Source organism: Juglans microcarpa x Juglans regia, chromosome 4D (assembly GCF_004785595.1).
Source record: "Juglans microcarpa x Juglans regia isolate MS1-56 chromosome 4D, Jm3101_v1.0, whole genome shotgun sequence".
NCBI classification, from domain to species: Eukaryota; Viridiplantae; Streptophyta; class Magnoliopsida; order Fagales; family Juglandaceae; genus Juglans; species Juglans microcarpa x Juglans regia.
This window is the reverse complement of record NC_054600.1, coordinates 3,353,123-3,369,305: the sequence shown is the minus strand read 5'-3', so window position 1 is coordinate 3,369,305 and position 16,183 is coordinate 3,353,123. Positions and strand designations below refer to the sequence as shown.

Below are 16,183 nucleotides of genomic sequence, written 5' to 3'. Positions count from 1 at the left end.
TGTTACAATCTAACACATCAAATTCAAGTACATAGATTCCTAAATAAATTCATTGGAATCAAATTACTTTCCGTAATGAATAGAAGTTAGATAATATAACTCCACTATCTGAAATAGAAAATAATGTTATAGATGATATAGAATGCATAGATAAAAAAAAATGGACGGATCAGTCCAAATAGCTTTTCAACCTTTTAGAAAATCATTTTCTCATTATTCCTCACCAGCACTCTCTAGCTACCACACACATTGATCTGTTATTACTTCAGTTTCACAAAATAGATCTCAAAACTTGGACACCTAGATTCAAGGAGTCATTCTTGAAAATATTATTGACACATGTGTCTATATAGTTAATCCTAGTAAACCCTCTAACTCTCATAATCCTGAGCAATTAAAAGAATCATTTTCTTCAACATATTCATAAATAATTGGAGATGATGCTCAAATATATACACACTTAGTAAAGAAGATTTTAAGATTAATAAAGAATACCTTAAAAAATATTATATAAAAGAAAAAAATAATCAAAAGTTGAATAAAAATATTATAAAATTAAAATATTGTTAGAATATAATTTTTTACAAAAATTTTTTTCATCATCTATTTTCTCACCATCATTTCATTATCTCATGATGTGACATTAGATGATAGATTCACAAATAAAATATAATAAATAGTCTTCAATCATCTAATGCCACATCGTGGAATGATGAGAGAATGATGATTAGGACGATGAGTATAATTACTCAATTTTTCAATATTATCTTTGTTTTGAAATTTGAAAAGGTTGAATTGATTTTTGTATTTTGTTTGAAAATTTGTAAATTGTAATTATTAGGTAATGATAACTAGATGAAAAAGTTAAAAATTAGATGAAATAGAAAAATATTTGTGTTTATGGTATTTAGATATTGAAATGAGATGTAATGAAATTAGATGAGATGAGATGAGATGAGATGCTATTCAAATGAGATGCTATTCAAATGAGACTTTAGTCACTATTCTTGCTTACTTTCCTGTTCTCGATTGCGAAGTGAGAATATTGCTTGCTAGCCAGGAAATTAGGAATTTTAATGTCTGAGGCTTGGTTTGGATAGATAGATACTTTTATTTCATCTTATTTTAATATCTAAATACTATAAATACAAATATTTTTTAATTTTAAAATTTCAATTTTTTCATCTCTTCATTACCTAATTATTAAGACTTTCCCAAACTTATAAACAAAATACAAAAAATAATTTAATTTTTTCAAATATAAAAACTAAAATAATATTAAAAAATTATATCTTAATAATATTTTAACTTTATAATATTTTTATTCAATTTTTTTATCTAATTTCCTAAAATCCCATAAAACATTTCAAACTAAAAAAATTTATAACTTGTCTCATCTCAACTCAAATATCTCATTACTATTCACAAACTATTTCAACTTATCTTATCTCATCTCATTTCAACTAACTATTGAAACCCGGCTTAAATTGAGAGATTCATAAAACGAGACATACGACATTTATAATAATTTATGTTACTTTTTTTGTTAATAGTAAATATTCAATAAATATTTTTAAAATATGTTTATATGTCACGTATACAATTCGAGCAACAAGTCTCTTAACGCATCCAAATACTCTTTATTGTTTACAAAAAACAAAACTCTTTATTATCTTTAACACTAACCTGTACAATACAAGACACATCCACGCGGCGTGTAGAATTATTTGTATCGGAGCGTGACAAAATACATGCAAGACAATTGCCAAATCGTTCATGCAGCAGTAATTAACAACGCATGCAGTGCCGCGTGCTGCCTTCGAATCGAGCTCCAATTCCAAGCCGCAATCGTTCACTCGAGGCGGCCAGCGTCGATTGCTTGCTCGAGCACGATTTTCAAGCATTAATATATACTTTTGGCTTTTGGCTTTTGGCTCATGGCATCCCATGTATTGCACATGGTCTTCATAGTGGCATGGCTGCAAGGTCTGCAATTTGCACCCCGTGTCACCGCTTACCACAGCCGAGGCAGCCTGAGTCACGGCTGCGACAAACCGACAGAATTGGAGCTATATATACACATCTTTTCGCCTTCCTCTCATCATGAACTGTTTCCGTTTTCGTCGAGAATTTTGAGCTCAAGGACTTCGTTTGCTTTTCTGGCCCTGGCTTTGATATTCTTTGCCTCATCGCTTTTCGCTTACGGTGTCGTCGTGCTCAACGACGACAATTTCGACAACAAGGTCGGACAAGATCGCGGCGCTCTCGTCCAGTTCTACGCTCCCTGGTACAATTAATGAATCAACTAATGCTTTTCTTCCTGAGTCTAACAGTAGTTGCTTAGAAAACGTAGCAAAACATTAATAGAGCTTTATCAGATGAGTTAATGCACTCGACCGAGAAATTAACTTATAAAGGAGTTGCGGTTTCTAATTCTTTTTATTTTTTCGTTTTAGTTTTCTCGGGAATCAAGCATGAGTTATATAAGAGTTGGTGATGCAGTCTTTTTTTTTTATTAATATTTTTAAGTTCGTTTTAGCGATCGGCGTCGTACGATCAGCTCAGCATTTGATGAGCTTTTGCCTTGATATTGATAGTCGACGGACTGTGATTGGAGATACGTGGGTTTGGAGCTCCATATATATTGCTATAGATGAATTCACTGTTTGTATATTCAAACCTATTGGCGTAGAGGAATTCTTATGACTTTGTTTTACACTAATCTTAAAATTCAAGTAGTCGATAACATGATTCATTGATTTTACTATATAACGTAACTACTCTTTCGTGTTTCATTGGTTCAATTTGGAATTAAGCTTGCATATTACTTGCTTGTCAATACGTCTGCATGCAACTGATCAAATCATACATTATCATAATTTTATTGATATATATATATATACACACGGGAACGGCCCAGATGTGTTAGCCAAGGGATGCACATGATATAATGATTTAAATAAAAAAAATAAAAAAGTTAGTAGTTTATTTGTCTAGAAAAAGAAAATATAAGGTTAAAGAAAGACAAAAAATCAGTATTAAAAAAAATCTAAACTTCAGTAAGGTATGAATATTGGTCTGCATCCATATTGGATTATCTATTTATTCTTTATATAATAATAAAATATTATTATTAATATTAATGAACTTTTGATAAAACATGATCCTTTATTAACTTTTACAAGAGAGTTATATGTCAAATTATGAAGGATCTTAAGGACCTTTTAATAAAATAGAACTTATTGAAAAAATAAGAAAAATTAATAAAAAAAATAACCAAAAATATTATTCACAATTAGATAGTTACTTATTATAATGAGCAGTTATCTATCCGTACCTGTTAATATTTTCCAGTCTCATGTTCCTTTTTTCGGTATAAGAAAGGTAATCAGGTCACAAATTGCTTAGACCAAGCCATTTTTCACTTGTTCATGTCTTGAATGTATTGAGCTGAATGATGGACTGGGGTACTTTGGTAGTCAAAGGGCCTTAGATGTTTGGGCATCCATCGATTTTGCTTGCTTAAGTCCTTGCTGGATTATATGGCAGGTGTGGGCACTGTAAAAAGCTTGCTCCTGAGTATGAGAAGCTTGGCACAAGTTTCAAGAAAGAAAAATCTGTTTTGATTGGGAAGGCGAGCTCCTTGAATCTTCTAGATTTTTTGGTTTTTCTAATATTGGTGTGTTTCTGAACGTATGATTGCCGTCTAATTGTTCTGTTTGTGTGTTTAATCATTTCTCATTTTCTCTTCTGGTCTCAAATTGATCTTAAAGCCTTATCTATTGTTATATTGCTACTGTTATGCCTAATGGTGATCGATTGACATGTTATTTGACTTCTTCTCACTGCGGTTTTTGGTGTAGGTGGACTGTGATGCACACAAGAACATATGCTCTAAATATAGGGTTTCTGGGTACCCCACGATTCAGTGGTTTCCTAAACAGTCCCTAGAACCCAAGAGGTGAGTGTCCTGTTAAGTCAACCTCCATCCTTTCTAATTAAAAGTGATCTATGGAATTCTACATTGCTTGAAAATGAGAAGTTATTACTCTTTATAAGGTTCTAATGAAACTCCAAATATATAATTGATTAATCATTTTGAAATATAAACCATGTGATTTGGACTTTCCATTAGAGCGTTAAATTAAACATTTTCCAAATCCATGTAAACAGTTTAAATTCTAAAAACCGTACGAACACTTTTTCAACCAGTCTTGTAGCTTTTAAGAATATTAACTTTGATTCTGATCAAGTTCTATATGTTTTAGGTATGAAGGTTCTCGTACTGCAGAAGCCCTTGCCGATTTTGTGAACATCGAAGGAGGTATTAATATGCTTGTAATTTAGTTGAATTTAGGGAACAAGAGAAGTTTGTTGATGCATTATGTTTATGTTGCTCCATCTGTTTTCCCCCAAGTTGCTGCTTCTTTTTTTTTTTTGCTGTCTTTCTTTTTTTATTGGGTTGCCCCGCCCTGATCTTTTCTCTTGGTTGCTTATGTATCACGGGAATTTGCATAGATTCAACAAACAATGTAGACCTATTGTCTTTTTAACTTTCAATGGGATATTTAGACTTCTTTACTTAATTCTGCATGACTGGATTGGCAATATTATTGGTGCAAACAACTTTGCGATTGGCCAGCTTCTCGAAATTCAGAATTTATTTTCCACTCCCTCCTTTAATTGCTGAATAGACTTAGGTTCGTAGGTGTAAACTTGTAAATTGGTTACAGATCATCAGTGTGGGATGCTCGTGTGTGATGTAGGATGAAAGATGAGAAAACACTAGAATAGAAAGACAATAGCGGCAGAGAAAGAAGAAGTCAGAAAACTAATAGAAGAAGAAGACAGAGAAAGGGATGGAAGACGGTGGCAGCCTCAATTGTTTAATCTCCAAAACTGATCTTCTGTTTCATTACAAGCATTTAAATGGTAAAAGAAAAAAAAAAAAAAACACAAACCTTAAATAAATCTTGGAAAGTCTATTAGCTAAAGCTCAAGCCCATTAATACAAACCCAAATAAAATAAATAAAACATAAGTAAAATAACCAAAATAACAATAATAGAAGATGTCCTCAGTGTGATTTGAAGATCTATCATTTCCTATTACTAAAGGGAAATGAATCATGATAGTTCTTGGATGTTTTTACTGCATACATGCTAGCATACATCTTTTATTGACAATTGAGATAGGATTTAATTAAAAGTATGTTCAACTGCAGAGCTGAATGGCTGATAAATTTAACATTTTATCTGCTGAATTTCCAAAACTCCGTATGAAGGGACTGCTATTTCAGAATTGATTTTGGATGTGAAAGCAAGGGTGAAGGAAATTAGGAATCCTGGAAGTAGGAGAGACACCAATTCACAGCTGCATTTCTTGAGCTTAGGATTATTGGGTGAAGATCTCATGAAGGCATTCCAGATCTGATATGCATGAGTCAGATCTAGTGCCTGAAACAGAATTTTTTGGCTCGAGGATTTGATCACAGATGGAAGGGGAGGTGGAGCCTATCCAACTGACCAGCAGCTGATGTTTTTCGAGCCACTCTTCATATGCGCGATTAAGCCTTGACAGATCTGGCAGCATACTTTTGACGAGAAACCAAAGCTGGAGCACTCCAAGTACTTCACTGGAGCAGCTGTGCTTGGAATGGGATGCTCTTGTGAGATTTGAAGATATATCATTTCCTACGACTAATGGGAAGCAAATAAAGTTCGAGTCTATGACAAAGTAGACACTCCATGCATGTTGTATAATAATTGAGATACGACTTAATGGACAAGTACATTCAACTTCAGAGCTGCATGACATATAATTTAACATCTGTTTCATAACACTTCTTCACAATGCCATCAGTGAATAATACCAATTTATTCTTGAGTTGTAATGCATTGTTGTGAGTTCCTCCAATATTTGTGCTTACTTGTTTGGTTGCTGCCCAGCATAAATTGCTGCATGGAGTTATGGACTCCATCTCAGGGATCTCTCTCGTCTTTATTATGCTTTAGTCCTTTATGGGATATAATGCTGCATTCAAGCTAACTTTAGTTGCTTTATTATACCAATATATCTCGAGTCAACTTATCTATTGAAATTGAAGTGTTGCTTTATTCCAGGGACTGTCGTGAAGATCACTGCAACCCGATCCATTGTAGTGGTACTAACGGCACTCAGTTTTGACGAGATTGTTCTTGATGTAACTAAAGATGTTCTGGTTCTGTTCTATGCACCCGGGTAATTTTTTGTGTTCAATTTTTCTGTAATATGCTTTTTGTTGCATCTGCTATACTAACATAGTGAAGTCAGTGGAGCAGTTTCTGTCTCGATATGGGGAAAATGTCTGTTTTAATTACTTGAAGATTTTCATCTCTAAATAGTCTTAGTGTGCTTGCTTACATGGCAGGTGTGGACATTGCAAAGCCCTTGCTCTTGTAAGTATATTGTTTGCTGCTTGATCATTGTCTTGTTGCAGAACTTTATCTTGTGCCTAAACAACAGTTATTCTTGATCTATGTCTGCGCCACATGTTCTCCAGATATATGACAAGCTTGCAAAAGCATTTAAATTGGAGGAAGATGTGGTAATTGCTAATCTTGATGCTGAGAAGTACAAGAGTTTGGCTGAAAAGTGAGTTTAGTAGTACAATATTAATTTTGTATTTTTAATGTGCGCATGCTATCAACTTTCAGGATTGTGTAATTGATAATTAGTGGGCTTAAATAGGACTGTGTTTAAATCCACATGAGCAAATAAAAGATTTCTGTGAAAAAAATCAATTATGCCTGGCGCTACTTTTGCAGGTATGATGTCAGTGGATATTCCACACTGAAGTTTTTCCCAAAGAGCAACAAAACTGGTGAATCTTATGACGGTGGCCGAGATTTAGATGGCTTCATAGATTTCATTAATGAGAAAAGTGGCACTTATCGTGATGGGGAAGGAAAACTTACATCCAAAGTTAGTGAGATATGTAGATTCATGGATGAATCATGGTGTAATCTATTTTCATTGTCTTGATAAATTTTATCTTTCTTGATGTAGGCTGGTCTAGTTGCCACTTTGGACAAGCTGGTGAAGGAGTTTTTGAGTGCTGGAAGTGAAGAGAAAAAGGCCATATTTGCCGAGATAGAAGAAGAAGTTGGGAAGCTCAAGGGTTCAGCCACCAGGTTTACAATAATGACTTCATGCTTCTGTCCAATATTTATTGTTTAAAATTGACTCCAACCGTCTATCAGAATGTAAGTGATTAGTGGCTGTCACAAGTAGAATTCTAAAGTTTGCTAGATCCAAGTTGACTTTATATTTCTAATAATTTACATCTTGTTTTAGATATGGAATTATTTACTTGAAAGCTGCCAAGAACTTTTTGGAGAAAGGTTCGGAGTATATCAAGAATGAAATACAGCAGCTTGAGCGCATGCTTGAGAAGGTAATGCTACATCATACCATTTTGGGAATAAATCCATCTAATCAAAACGCACTTTAAAAGTATTTCATATGTTTGAAAGTTGCAGAGCTACCGCTTGATTGTTATCGCGCTGCTCTTAATTATATCGGTTACATCAACAAAATTACTTCATATCATGTTAGTATGAATTATTCCGACTTTCCGGGCTCAAAATTGCAAAACTCTTTATTCATTTCACTCTCTCTATGAAAATCACAAGTTCAATGGGTTCATTTCCATGGGAGATCAGGTTTTTTCAGCTACCAACACACAAGACAGATCTCTAGGAGGCTTTGTATAGGGATTAGCTCAGAAAAGTTTGTGGTTCTTCAGTAGTACTCTTTTGTCCAGAAAATGAATAAGGCGATGGTGCAAAAGAAGGCGAAACTTTTTCAGAAAAGGGTTACCATCTGACCCATAATCATCTACATTTTCTATATTCTTGTTTGTTTTCAGTTTCTGCGATTTGAGTGGATTAAGATCGCATTATGCATGATTGGGTGTTGATTTTCGTTGCCATTTGGATTCGGGATGCAATTGGTTGATGTTGGTTTTTTGGATTTGTTGACTGAAAGTTGTCCTGATCAAAGATGCACTCTTATTTGCACTCCGGCATACCTGCATATGTATATGAACTCGACACGCTCTTATATATTGTGTATTGATGGTGCAGTCTATCAGCCCATCAAAGGCAGCAGATGAGTTCACTCTCAAGCGGAATATCCTATCTAGCTTCGGCTGATCCCGAGGAGTCTCTCATCTTTCCTTTTTTCTTGGATGTATCAGAGCAGCCAGTTACTGGGGTTTCTATTTTCAACTTTCTGAACTTGGGATAGATACTTTTTCAGTGTAACGTGTCTTTTTCTTTACATTGGTTTTTTTTTTTTTTTTTTTTTTTTTTTTTTTTTTCAGTAATTGAAGTGTGTGAGAAAGGAAAATGTTTGCATATGTATGATCAACAGAAATGCGGTGTTTTTTGCGTTGGAAATCTGATCATCATATGCTCCTTTTCCCATGAGCATGTGTTTGTTCCAGTGGTATGATTGTTATTTCGTGGCGGAGTAATCTAGTTTTATATATGCAAATCTTGTGTATTCATTTTAAGAAATAATAGATTTCATCATTAAAAATTGGGATTTTTCATGGAGTTTTAGGCTATATTTGGGTTGTGAGGCGATTTTAGATTATTTGTGAATAATAATGAAAAAGTGATAAAAAGTAACGATAAAATATTGAATAATAGTAAAAAATAGTTAAAATTAATGATAAAATATTAAATAGTTCACTACCCAAACACAGCCTTATGACCCGGTTTGGATACAAAAAAATCTCAAACTTATCTCAACTCATCTCATCTAATCTAATCATTATAATTTTCTTAAATTTTCATACAAAATATAATAAATAATTTAAAATTTTTAAATTTTCAATCAATCACTCTCCCGTTTCTTTGGTTAGTTGCTGAGAAAACGTAGCAAAAACTATAAATAGTCTTGAAATCCTGGATGACTTTCTCTTGAATCATAAAATGTATGGTATCGAGAGTTATGGTTTCTTTTCCTTTCTTTCGATTAAGTTTTCTCTCCAACCAAACACGAGTTGGATAGGCGTTAGTCACGTTTTGTTTAATGTTTTTGATATTTTTAGGTTTATTTTAGCAACCGGCGTGTTACTGATGAGCTCAGTGTTTGATGAGCTCGTACCTTGATACCGTTGATCTATAGCCACCCTCTCTATTTTTTACGAATTACTTTCTGGGCTACATCCTGTTCAAAACTCCTCACTAAATTCTATTGTTGCCAAACTGTTTCTTGAAAATTTTTAGGGATGTCAGTTGTAAAATATGAGCTATTTTGCCTCCAATGGCTGGTGTGGGCATGACTGTAAAAAGCTTGCTCCAGAGTATAAGAAGCTTGGCACAAGTTTCAAGAAAACAAAATCTATTTTGATTGGGAAGGTCAGTTCCTTGATTCCTTTTTTTTTTTTTTTTTTTAAATATAGCTGTATTTCAGTATGTATGAGTCTAAATCAATTGTTCTGGTTACCAATTAAATGAGTGTTACATTTATCATCATGCATTATTGCACTTGTGGGTCTCAAATTAATCTTGAAATCTATTTTTTCTTATGCTGCTAGTGTTATACTCAATGGCTAATGATTGACATATTATTTCACTTCATCGGATGGTTTCTGGTGTAGGTGGACTGCGATGCACACAAGGACCTATGCTCTAAATATGGGGTTTCTGGATACCCCACAATTCAGTGGTTTCCTAAAGGGTCCTTAGAACCCAAGAAGTGAGTGCCCTCTGTTACCTTAAACTTCTATCCTTTTCTCTCTAATGATAACATTTCCTATCTCCATGTCTACAGTTTGAAGTCTTAATATTGTAGAATAATTTTCAACCATTCACGCTACTTTCAAGAATATTAACTTAGACAGATTTTGATCAAATTCTACATGTTTAGGTATGAAGGTGCTCGTACTGTGGAAGCCCTTGCTGAGTTCGTGAACAGGGAAGAAGGTACGAGTATGCTTGTAATTTAATAGAATGTAGCGAACCTAAGAAGTTTGCTGATGTTTCTTGCATCAGGTTTGTTTGGCTCCAATGTTTTTTTCCCTCCAAGTTGCTCCATTGCTTTTTTATTGGTTGCATATGTATTGCTGGGAGTTTGAATACTTCCAATGGATGGAGAAGATATAATATCTTTTTCAACTTTCAATTGAATAGTTACACGTTCTACCTTAATTTGCTTGAGTGGGTTGGCCGTATATTGCTGGTGCAATAACTTTGCAATTGGCCAATTTTTGAAGGTCAATTTCTTTTCCAATTTTGCTCCTTTGATTGCTGAGTAGACATAGCTTGGTCAGTGTAAACCTGTAAATCTGTTAGAGTGGAATGGATGGCTCTTGTGAGATTTGAAGATCAAAATGCCTGGTTGTGGATTGTAATTTATTCTTGAGTTGTAATATATCATGTCTGGAGTCACTACAGTGATTTGTGCCTACTTTTTTGGTTGCTGCCCTGCATGACTTGCTGCATGGGTTCCATCTTCAGGGATTTCGCTAGTGTTTTTCGCTTCATTCAGCTTAGTCAACTTGTATTGGCATTGAAATTTTGCTTTGTCCCCAGGGACCAATATGAAGATAGCCGCAAGCCCGTCCAACGTAGTGGAACTAACTCCAGACAATTTTAATGAGATTGTCCTAGATGAAACTAAAGAGTTCTGGTTGAGGTCTATGCACCCTGGTAAGTTTTTTTTTTTGTTGTTATTTCTTACTTGAAAAAGTCCGCTATTTCGTACTCTCTTCCATATTAACATTGTGAAATTAGTGAAGCTAATTCAATTCAAACAAGGGGAAAAGGTCCGTTCATGTTACTTGAAATTTTGCAACTCTAAATGGTTCCCTTCTTTTCAGTGCGTGCTTGGGTGGCAGGTGTGGCTATTGCAAAGCTCTTGCTCAGGTCAGTATATTGTTTGCTTCTTGATGGTATTATTGTCATGGATCTTCATCTTTTGTCTAAACAATGGTTGTTCTTGATCGATGTCTGCTGTCTGTTCTTCAGACATACGAAAAGGTTGCCACAGCATTTAAATTGGAGAAAGATGTAGTAATTGCTAACCTTGATGCGGACAAGTACAAGGATTTGGCTCAAAAGTGAGATCATTAGTATAAATAATACGACTCTTTATTCATTATTTGTGGAGTGTTTGCTATCGAATTTCCGATTTCTATGATTGACAATTATGTACTTAGATAGGACTGTTAAAAACCACAAGACCAAAGAAACAATTTCTGTAAAAAGATCAAATATGACCTATGCAATGATGCTGCTTTTGCAGGTATGATGTCAGTGGATATCCCACGTTGAAGTTTTTCCCAAAGAACAGCAAAGCTGGTGAAGATTATAATGGTAGCCGAGATTTGAATGACTTAGTAAATTTCTCTAGTGAGAAGTGTGGCACAAGTTGTGATGGCAAAGGGCAACTTACATCCAAAGTTAGTGAGAGATGTATATTAAAAACTGAATCACACTTAACATGTTTTAATTTTCTTGAGAAATTTTATCTTCCTTGATGTAGGCTGGTATAGTTGCAAGTTTGAACATCCTAGTTAAGGAGTTTTTGGGTGCTGGAAGTGAAGAGAAGAAGGCAGCATTTGCCCAGATAGAAGAAGAAGTCAGTCAGCTTAAGGGCTCAACAACCAGGTTATATCAATGACTTCATACTTCTATCCAACGTACATGGTTGATGGCTGTTATGCACGACTTTCGTAATGAAATGGCAGGAATTTTTGCTGTAAAATAATAAAGTTTGCTAGATCCAAGTTTCTAAAGTTGAATTTCTTTTTCTCATAATTACGTCTTTAGATATGGGAAGATTTACTTGAAAGCTGCCAAGAACTCTATGGACAAAGGTACCGATTATGCTAAGAATGAAGTTCAGCGCCTTGAATGCATGCTTGAATCATTTGAGCAATAAATTCAACTTGATAAATATATCGCGTCATTGAAAGTTGCAGACGTTTTGGAATAATGAATTTTAACCTTGGCTCCTATAACCAACTAAACTTTCAGCCTTTAAAGAGACAGTGAAGGGAAGAAATAAATTTTGCGATGTTGATCCCAGAACGTTTGTTTATTTACATATGAAATCAGGTTTTGTCTGCTGCCAAAACATTTAGGATAGACTTTTAGGATGTTTTGTGGTTCTTCAAAAGTACTTGGTTATCCAGAAAAGGAAAGATGATGATGGGGGAGAGAGAGAGAGAGAGAGAGAGATCTTAGCATATTCCTACCATCTTTCCCTTTATCTGGCTTCTTTCTGCAAAACTGGCAAATACTTCTCACAAATACTCATGATAGGCTTTTTTTTGTCATCCTCATTAGATAGCATATGCTCATATCTCCTACCCCTTTTTTTCCTCCTGGAACGAAGAGCACTACAAAACTTGTGCATCCTGCAGGGCTACAACACCTAGCTATTAATACTTTCTCTGGACAGCTTGAACTTGCTCTTTCTGAAGTTTGAAAAAAATAAATACAAAATAGAAAGAGTAGTTAAGGAAAAAAAAAAACTAACAAGAGATAATTTCAACGCAATGACTCAAGAAAGCTTTCAATTTTCAACTACTTGGAGAGCAATGAAATATTATTTGTAATTATTAGATTACTTATGAGAATTTTCAGCCTTGAAATCTGGTGGTTATCTCTTAGACAATTGTTATTATTAAAACATGGGGGAGTGTTAAATAATTAAATATACCTCTTTATCAGCTTAAGCCTTTTTATTTATGGTGATTTAACATAATATCAATGTAAGTCTTGAGTTTGAATCCTGACTTTATATTTCAATCCATTTAATTAAAATTAGATATGTTATAGATGGTCTGTGATAAGATGCTATGAAAGACAGTTATACCAGTTAATAATTAATACATGGTCAATATCAAACGTGAAATGTTATTGTGCTGTTATTAATGAGGGCTATTGTGGGAATCTTTAAGGGATGTTTGGAAACAATTTTCCTCTCATCCTATCTTATTTCTTTTCTAAATATCATTCAAACATAAATACTTTCAAACTAATCATTACAATTTTTTACTAATAAAAAAAAATCATTTACAATTTTTTCAAACTAATTATTACAACTTTTTCCAAATTTTCAAAGAAAAAACAATTTAACATTTTCAAATATCTAAACAACATTTTAACTTTATAATATTTTTTATTCAATTTTTTCTCTCTACTTTCTCAAAACCCAATAAATACGTAATTTAAACTATCTTATTACTATTTACAAATCATCTTATTATTATTCACAAAATTCGAATCTCATCTCATCTCATCTTTCAAACATTCCGTATCACGAACTGGATGAACTCAACGTGATATTATATATTGTGTATTGTTTGCGCAGTCTATCAGCCCAGCGAAGGCAGATGAGTTCACTCTCAAGAAGAATATTTTATCTACCTTTGCTTGATCCGCTGGAGGCACTTCTTTCCATTTTGCTTGGATCAGGTATCAGCAACCAAGTTACTGGGTTTCTATTATTGAGTTTTTTGGACTCGGGAAATGTTACTGTTTCTGTGAACCTTTTTCGTCACATTTTGCACTTGTTAAATTTACAATTGTAGAACAGAAGAAAAGGGTAGCCAGCATACGATCAACAGGAATACACACTGTTTTTGCATTTGAAATCCGATTTAGCTCCTTTTGGGACACGTAGGCATTGATTGATAGACTGTTTTGGCATATTTTCTTGTTTGCATTATCGTTGTGTTCCCGTCCAAACAACTGTGAAGAGACAGAGCCTTCTGTGTAAAATTGATAGGAAGCTCATGACAAACCAAAAAAAAAAAAAAAAATTCAGTAAGAGTGTAAAATATAGATCCATCCATTCAGAATAAGATTGAAGAAGAGATGTGGGCGAAGGATCATCCAGAAGACATCATAGTGAAAATTCTCCTACCAATGTGGGTCAAATTAGTGGGAGGTAACTGGAGATATGGCCGATACAAATTACCGGAAAGGATGCAAGCTGGTAAAACGAAAATCTTGTTGTCCTTACTGTGTTTGTCGACTCAAAAAATTGATGAAGATTTGTTTACATACCAGAATCTTGAGGCATCATTTGGTTACGCAGTTCAGATGAGATGAGATGTTTTGTTAAAAGTTGAATAAAATATTATTATAATATTATTTTTATTTTAGAATTTGAAAAAATCAAATTGTTTATTATATTTTGTATGAGAGTTTAGAAAAATTGTAATGATTAAATGAGATTAGATGAAAAAATTAAATTGTTTATTATATTTTGTATGAGATGAGATGAAATAGTTTGGTTTTATGTAATCAAAACTTCAAATAGGAAATATATATATATATATATAGTGGGTCTTGTAGTATTTATTAAATATTTAATTCTGCTCAAAATATTTACACGAATGAAAAACAAATAATGTAGTCATATTTTATGTGTTATATTTTTTCCCCACTTAAAAGCTTCGAACAAGAGGGGATTATTTTCCCCAAAAAAATAAAAAATAAAAAATGAGACTGCGTCTTCAATGTTAAAATAATTCACTGCCCAATATTTACTGGTGCTCAGTTTTGGCAGATAGTTTATGTAGTGTGCTGCCATGGACCATTACATACACCAGGTTTCTGGTTAATATTTCAGACTTTTGGTAGAGAGTAGGTCAATGGTGCGAGTCTAAATGAAAAAAATGATGCGTATTTACGTTCCAAATTACAGACATTTTGGGTAGTAAATGTTTACAGTTGGATGATAGGACTCTGAAAAGTTTCACATGGATCATTCAAACCCATATCTAAGACAATCCAATCAGAAAGTGGTGCTTTTAACATTAGACCCACAGCAGCAGTGCTGACTGCAGGACTCATTTCCTGATAAAATTACATGTGAGCCTCTTTGTTCAGATGATCAGGATACAAACAAAAGGGCTTCTCTCTCTCACCTCCTCTCAGGAATTCCCCATTTACATACGTGTATGCATATTGGGATTAGATGTGTGATGCAAGAGAGATTTTTTCTTTCTAGGCTGGAGAATTTGATACTCAAACCTGTCATCTTACAAAATGCTGTAGAAACAGAGAACTTTTGCCTAATCATTGGTAAACTCGCACTGCATTATTTCTTCACCCTTTTATGCTTTTCTGATCATTTTCAAACCCTGTGTTCAACTGTCATCCAATTAGTTTGAAAAAAATGTCTTGGTATCGTAAAGCAAGAGAAAATCCAATTTAGGTTGGTGTCAAGAGTAACAATCCTCCCTTTTTGCCTTTTTTTCCTGAGCAGAACAATCAAGGTACCATTATAATAACCATAAAGACAGAGCAAAAGGAGTTAAGCGGGAAAATAATCCTCCTTTTTTTTTTCTTTTTAAGGTAAACTTACTTTTATACTTTTGTTACGTATACTTGTCTTTAAGGAAGAAAACAAACAAAAACAAAAGAGATAGTGGATTCCTTATTTTCATGAATCATTGTGCAGAAAGAGTCTGAAATTCCAACACATAATACCTTACTGTATAAATTACCAGAAATAGTTCCATCACAAATGAATGCCCATCGTAGGAGCATGCATCATGATTAGATTTGCTTAGTTTGCTTTCTAACTTCCTCTCAGCCCATTTCAACTCATTATTATAATTTTTTCAAATTCCAATATAAAATATAATAAACAATTCAATTTTTTCAAAATCTAAAATAATAATAATATTAAAAAATAATATTATAACAATATTTTATTATCTAAACTCAACATCTAAAAGTAGCCTTAGGGTGTGTGTGGATGTTGAAGTGAGTTGAGTTGAGTTGAGTTGTGATGATAAAATATTATTAGAATATTATTTTTTAATATTATTATTATTTTGAAATTTAAAAAAGTTGAATTATTTATTGTATTTTGTATTGAGATTTGAAAAAGTTATAATGATGAGTTGAGATGAGTTTGATAACCAAACAAAGTCTTAGTCTCTTCTCGAAATTAAAAACTAAAGTTGCTCAGGGAAAAAAAAGGGGTAGTAGAGAGGAGGTAGTGATTTTGTTCTCGTGAAGAAGAGGGATTACTGATTAGTGATTAGTCATATATATATATATATATATATATATATTTGGATTCCCCGACATATAACTGGAGATGGGACCAGTATCGACCAACATTTTCCAAGTCCAGTTGGTGATTGAACGGAGTGGAATTTT

General features: G+C 33.6%; 1 protein-coding gene across 1 annotated transcript; it reads left to right on the top strand.

Moving 5' to 3' along the window:
* Positions 1 to 1,958: 1,958 nt before the first annotated feature.
* On the top strand, positions 1,959 to 14,035 carry LOC121259599 (probable protein disulfide-isomerase A6). The gene is given in 20 exon segments (XM_041161235.1): positions 1,959 to 2,287; positions 3,550 to 3,634; positions 3,864 to 3,961; positions 4,269 to 4,324; positions 6,122 to 6,239; positions 6,409 to 6,436; positions 6,541 to 6,632; positions 6,806 to 6,962; positions 7,047 to 7,171; positions 7,335 to 7,434; positions 9,652 to 9,749; positions 9,921 to 9,976; positions 10,586 to 10,672; positions 10,675 to 10,702; positions 10,891 to 10,918; positions 11,021 to 11,112; positions 11,298 to 11,454; positions 11,538 to 11,662; positions 11,825 to 11,920; positions 13,370 to 14,035. Coding segments are annotated over 20 exon segments (2,025 nt in total). The 3' UTR covers positions 13,440 to 14,035.
* Positions 14,036 to 16,183: the final 2,148 nt, after the last annotated feature.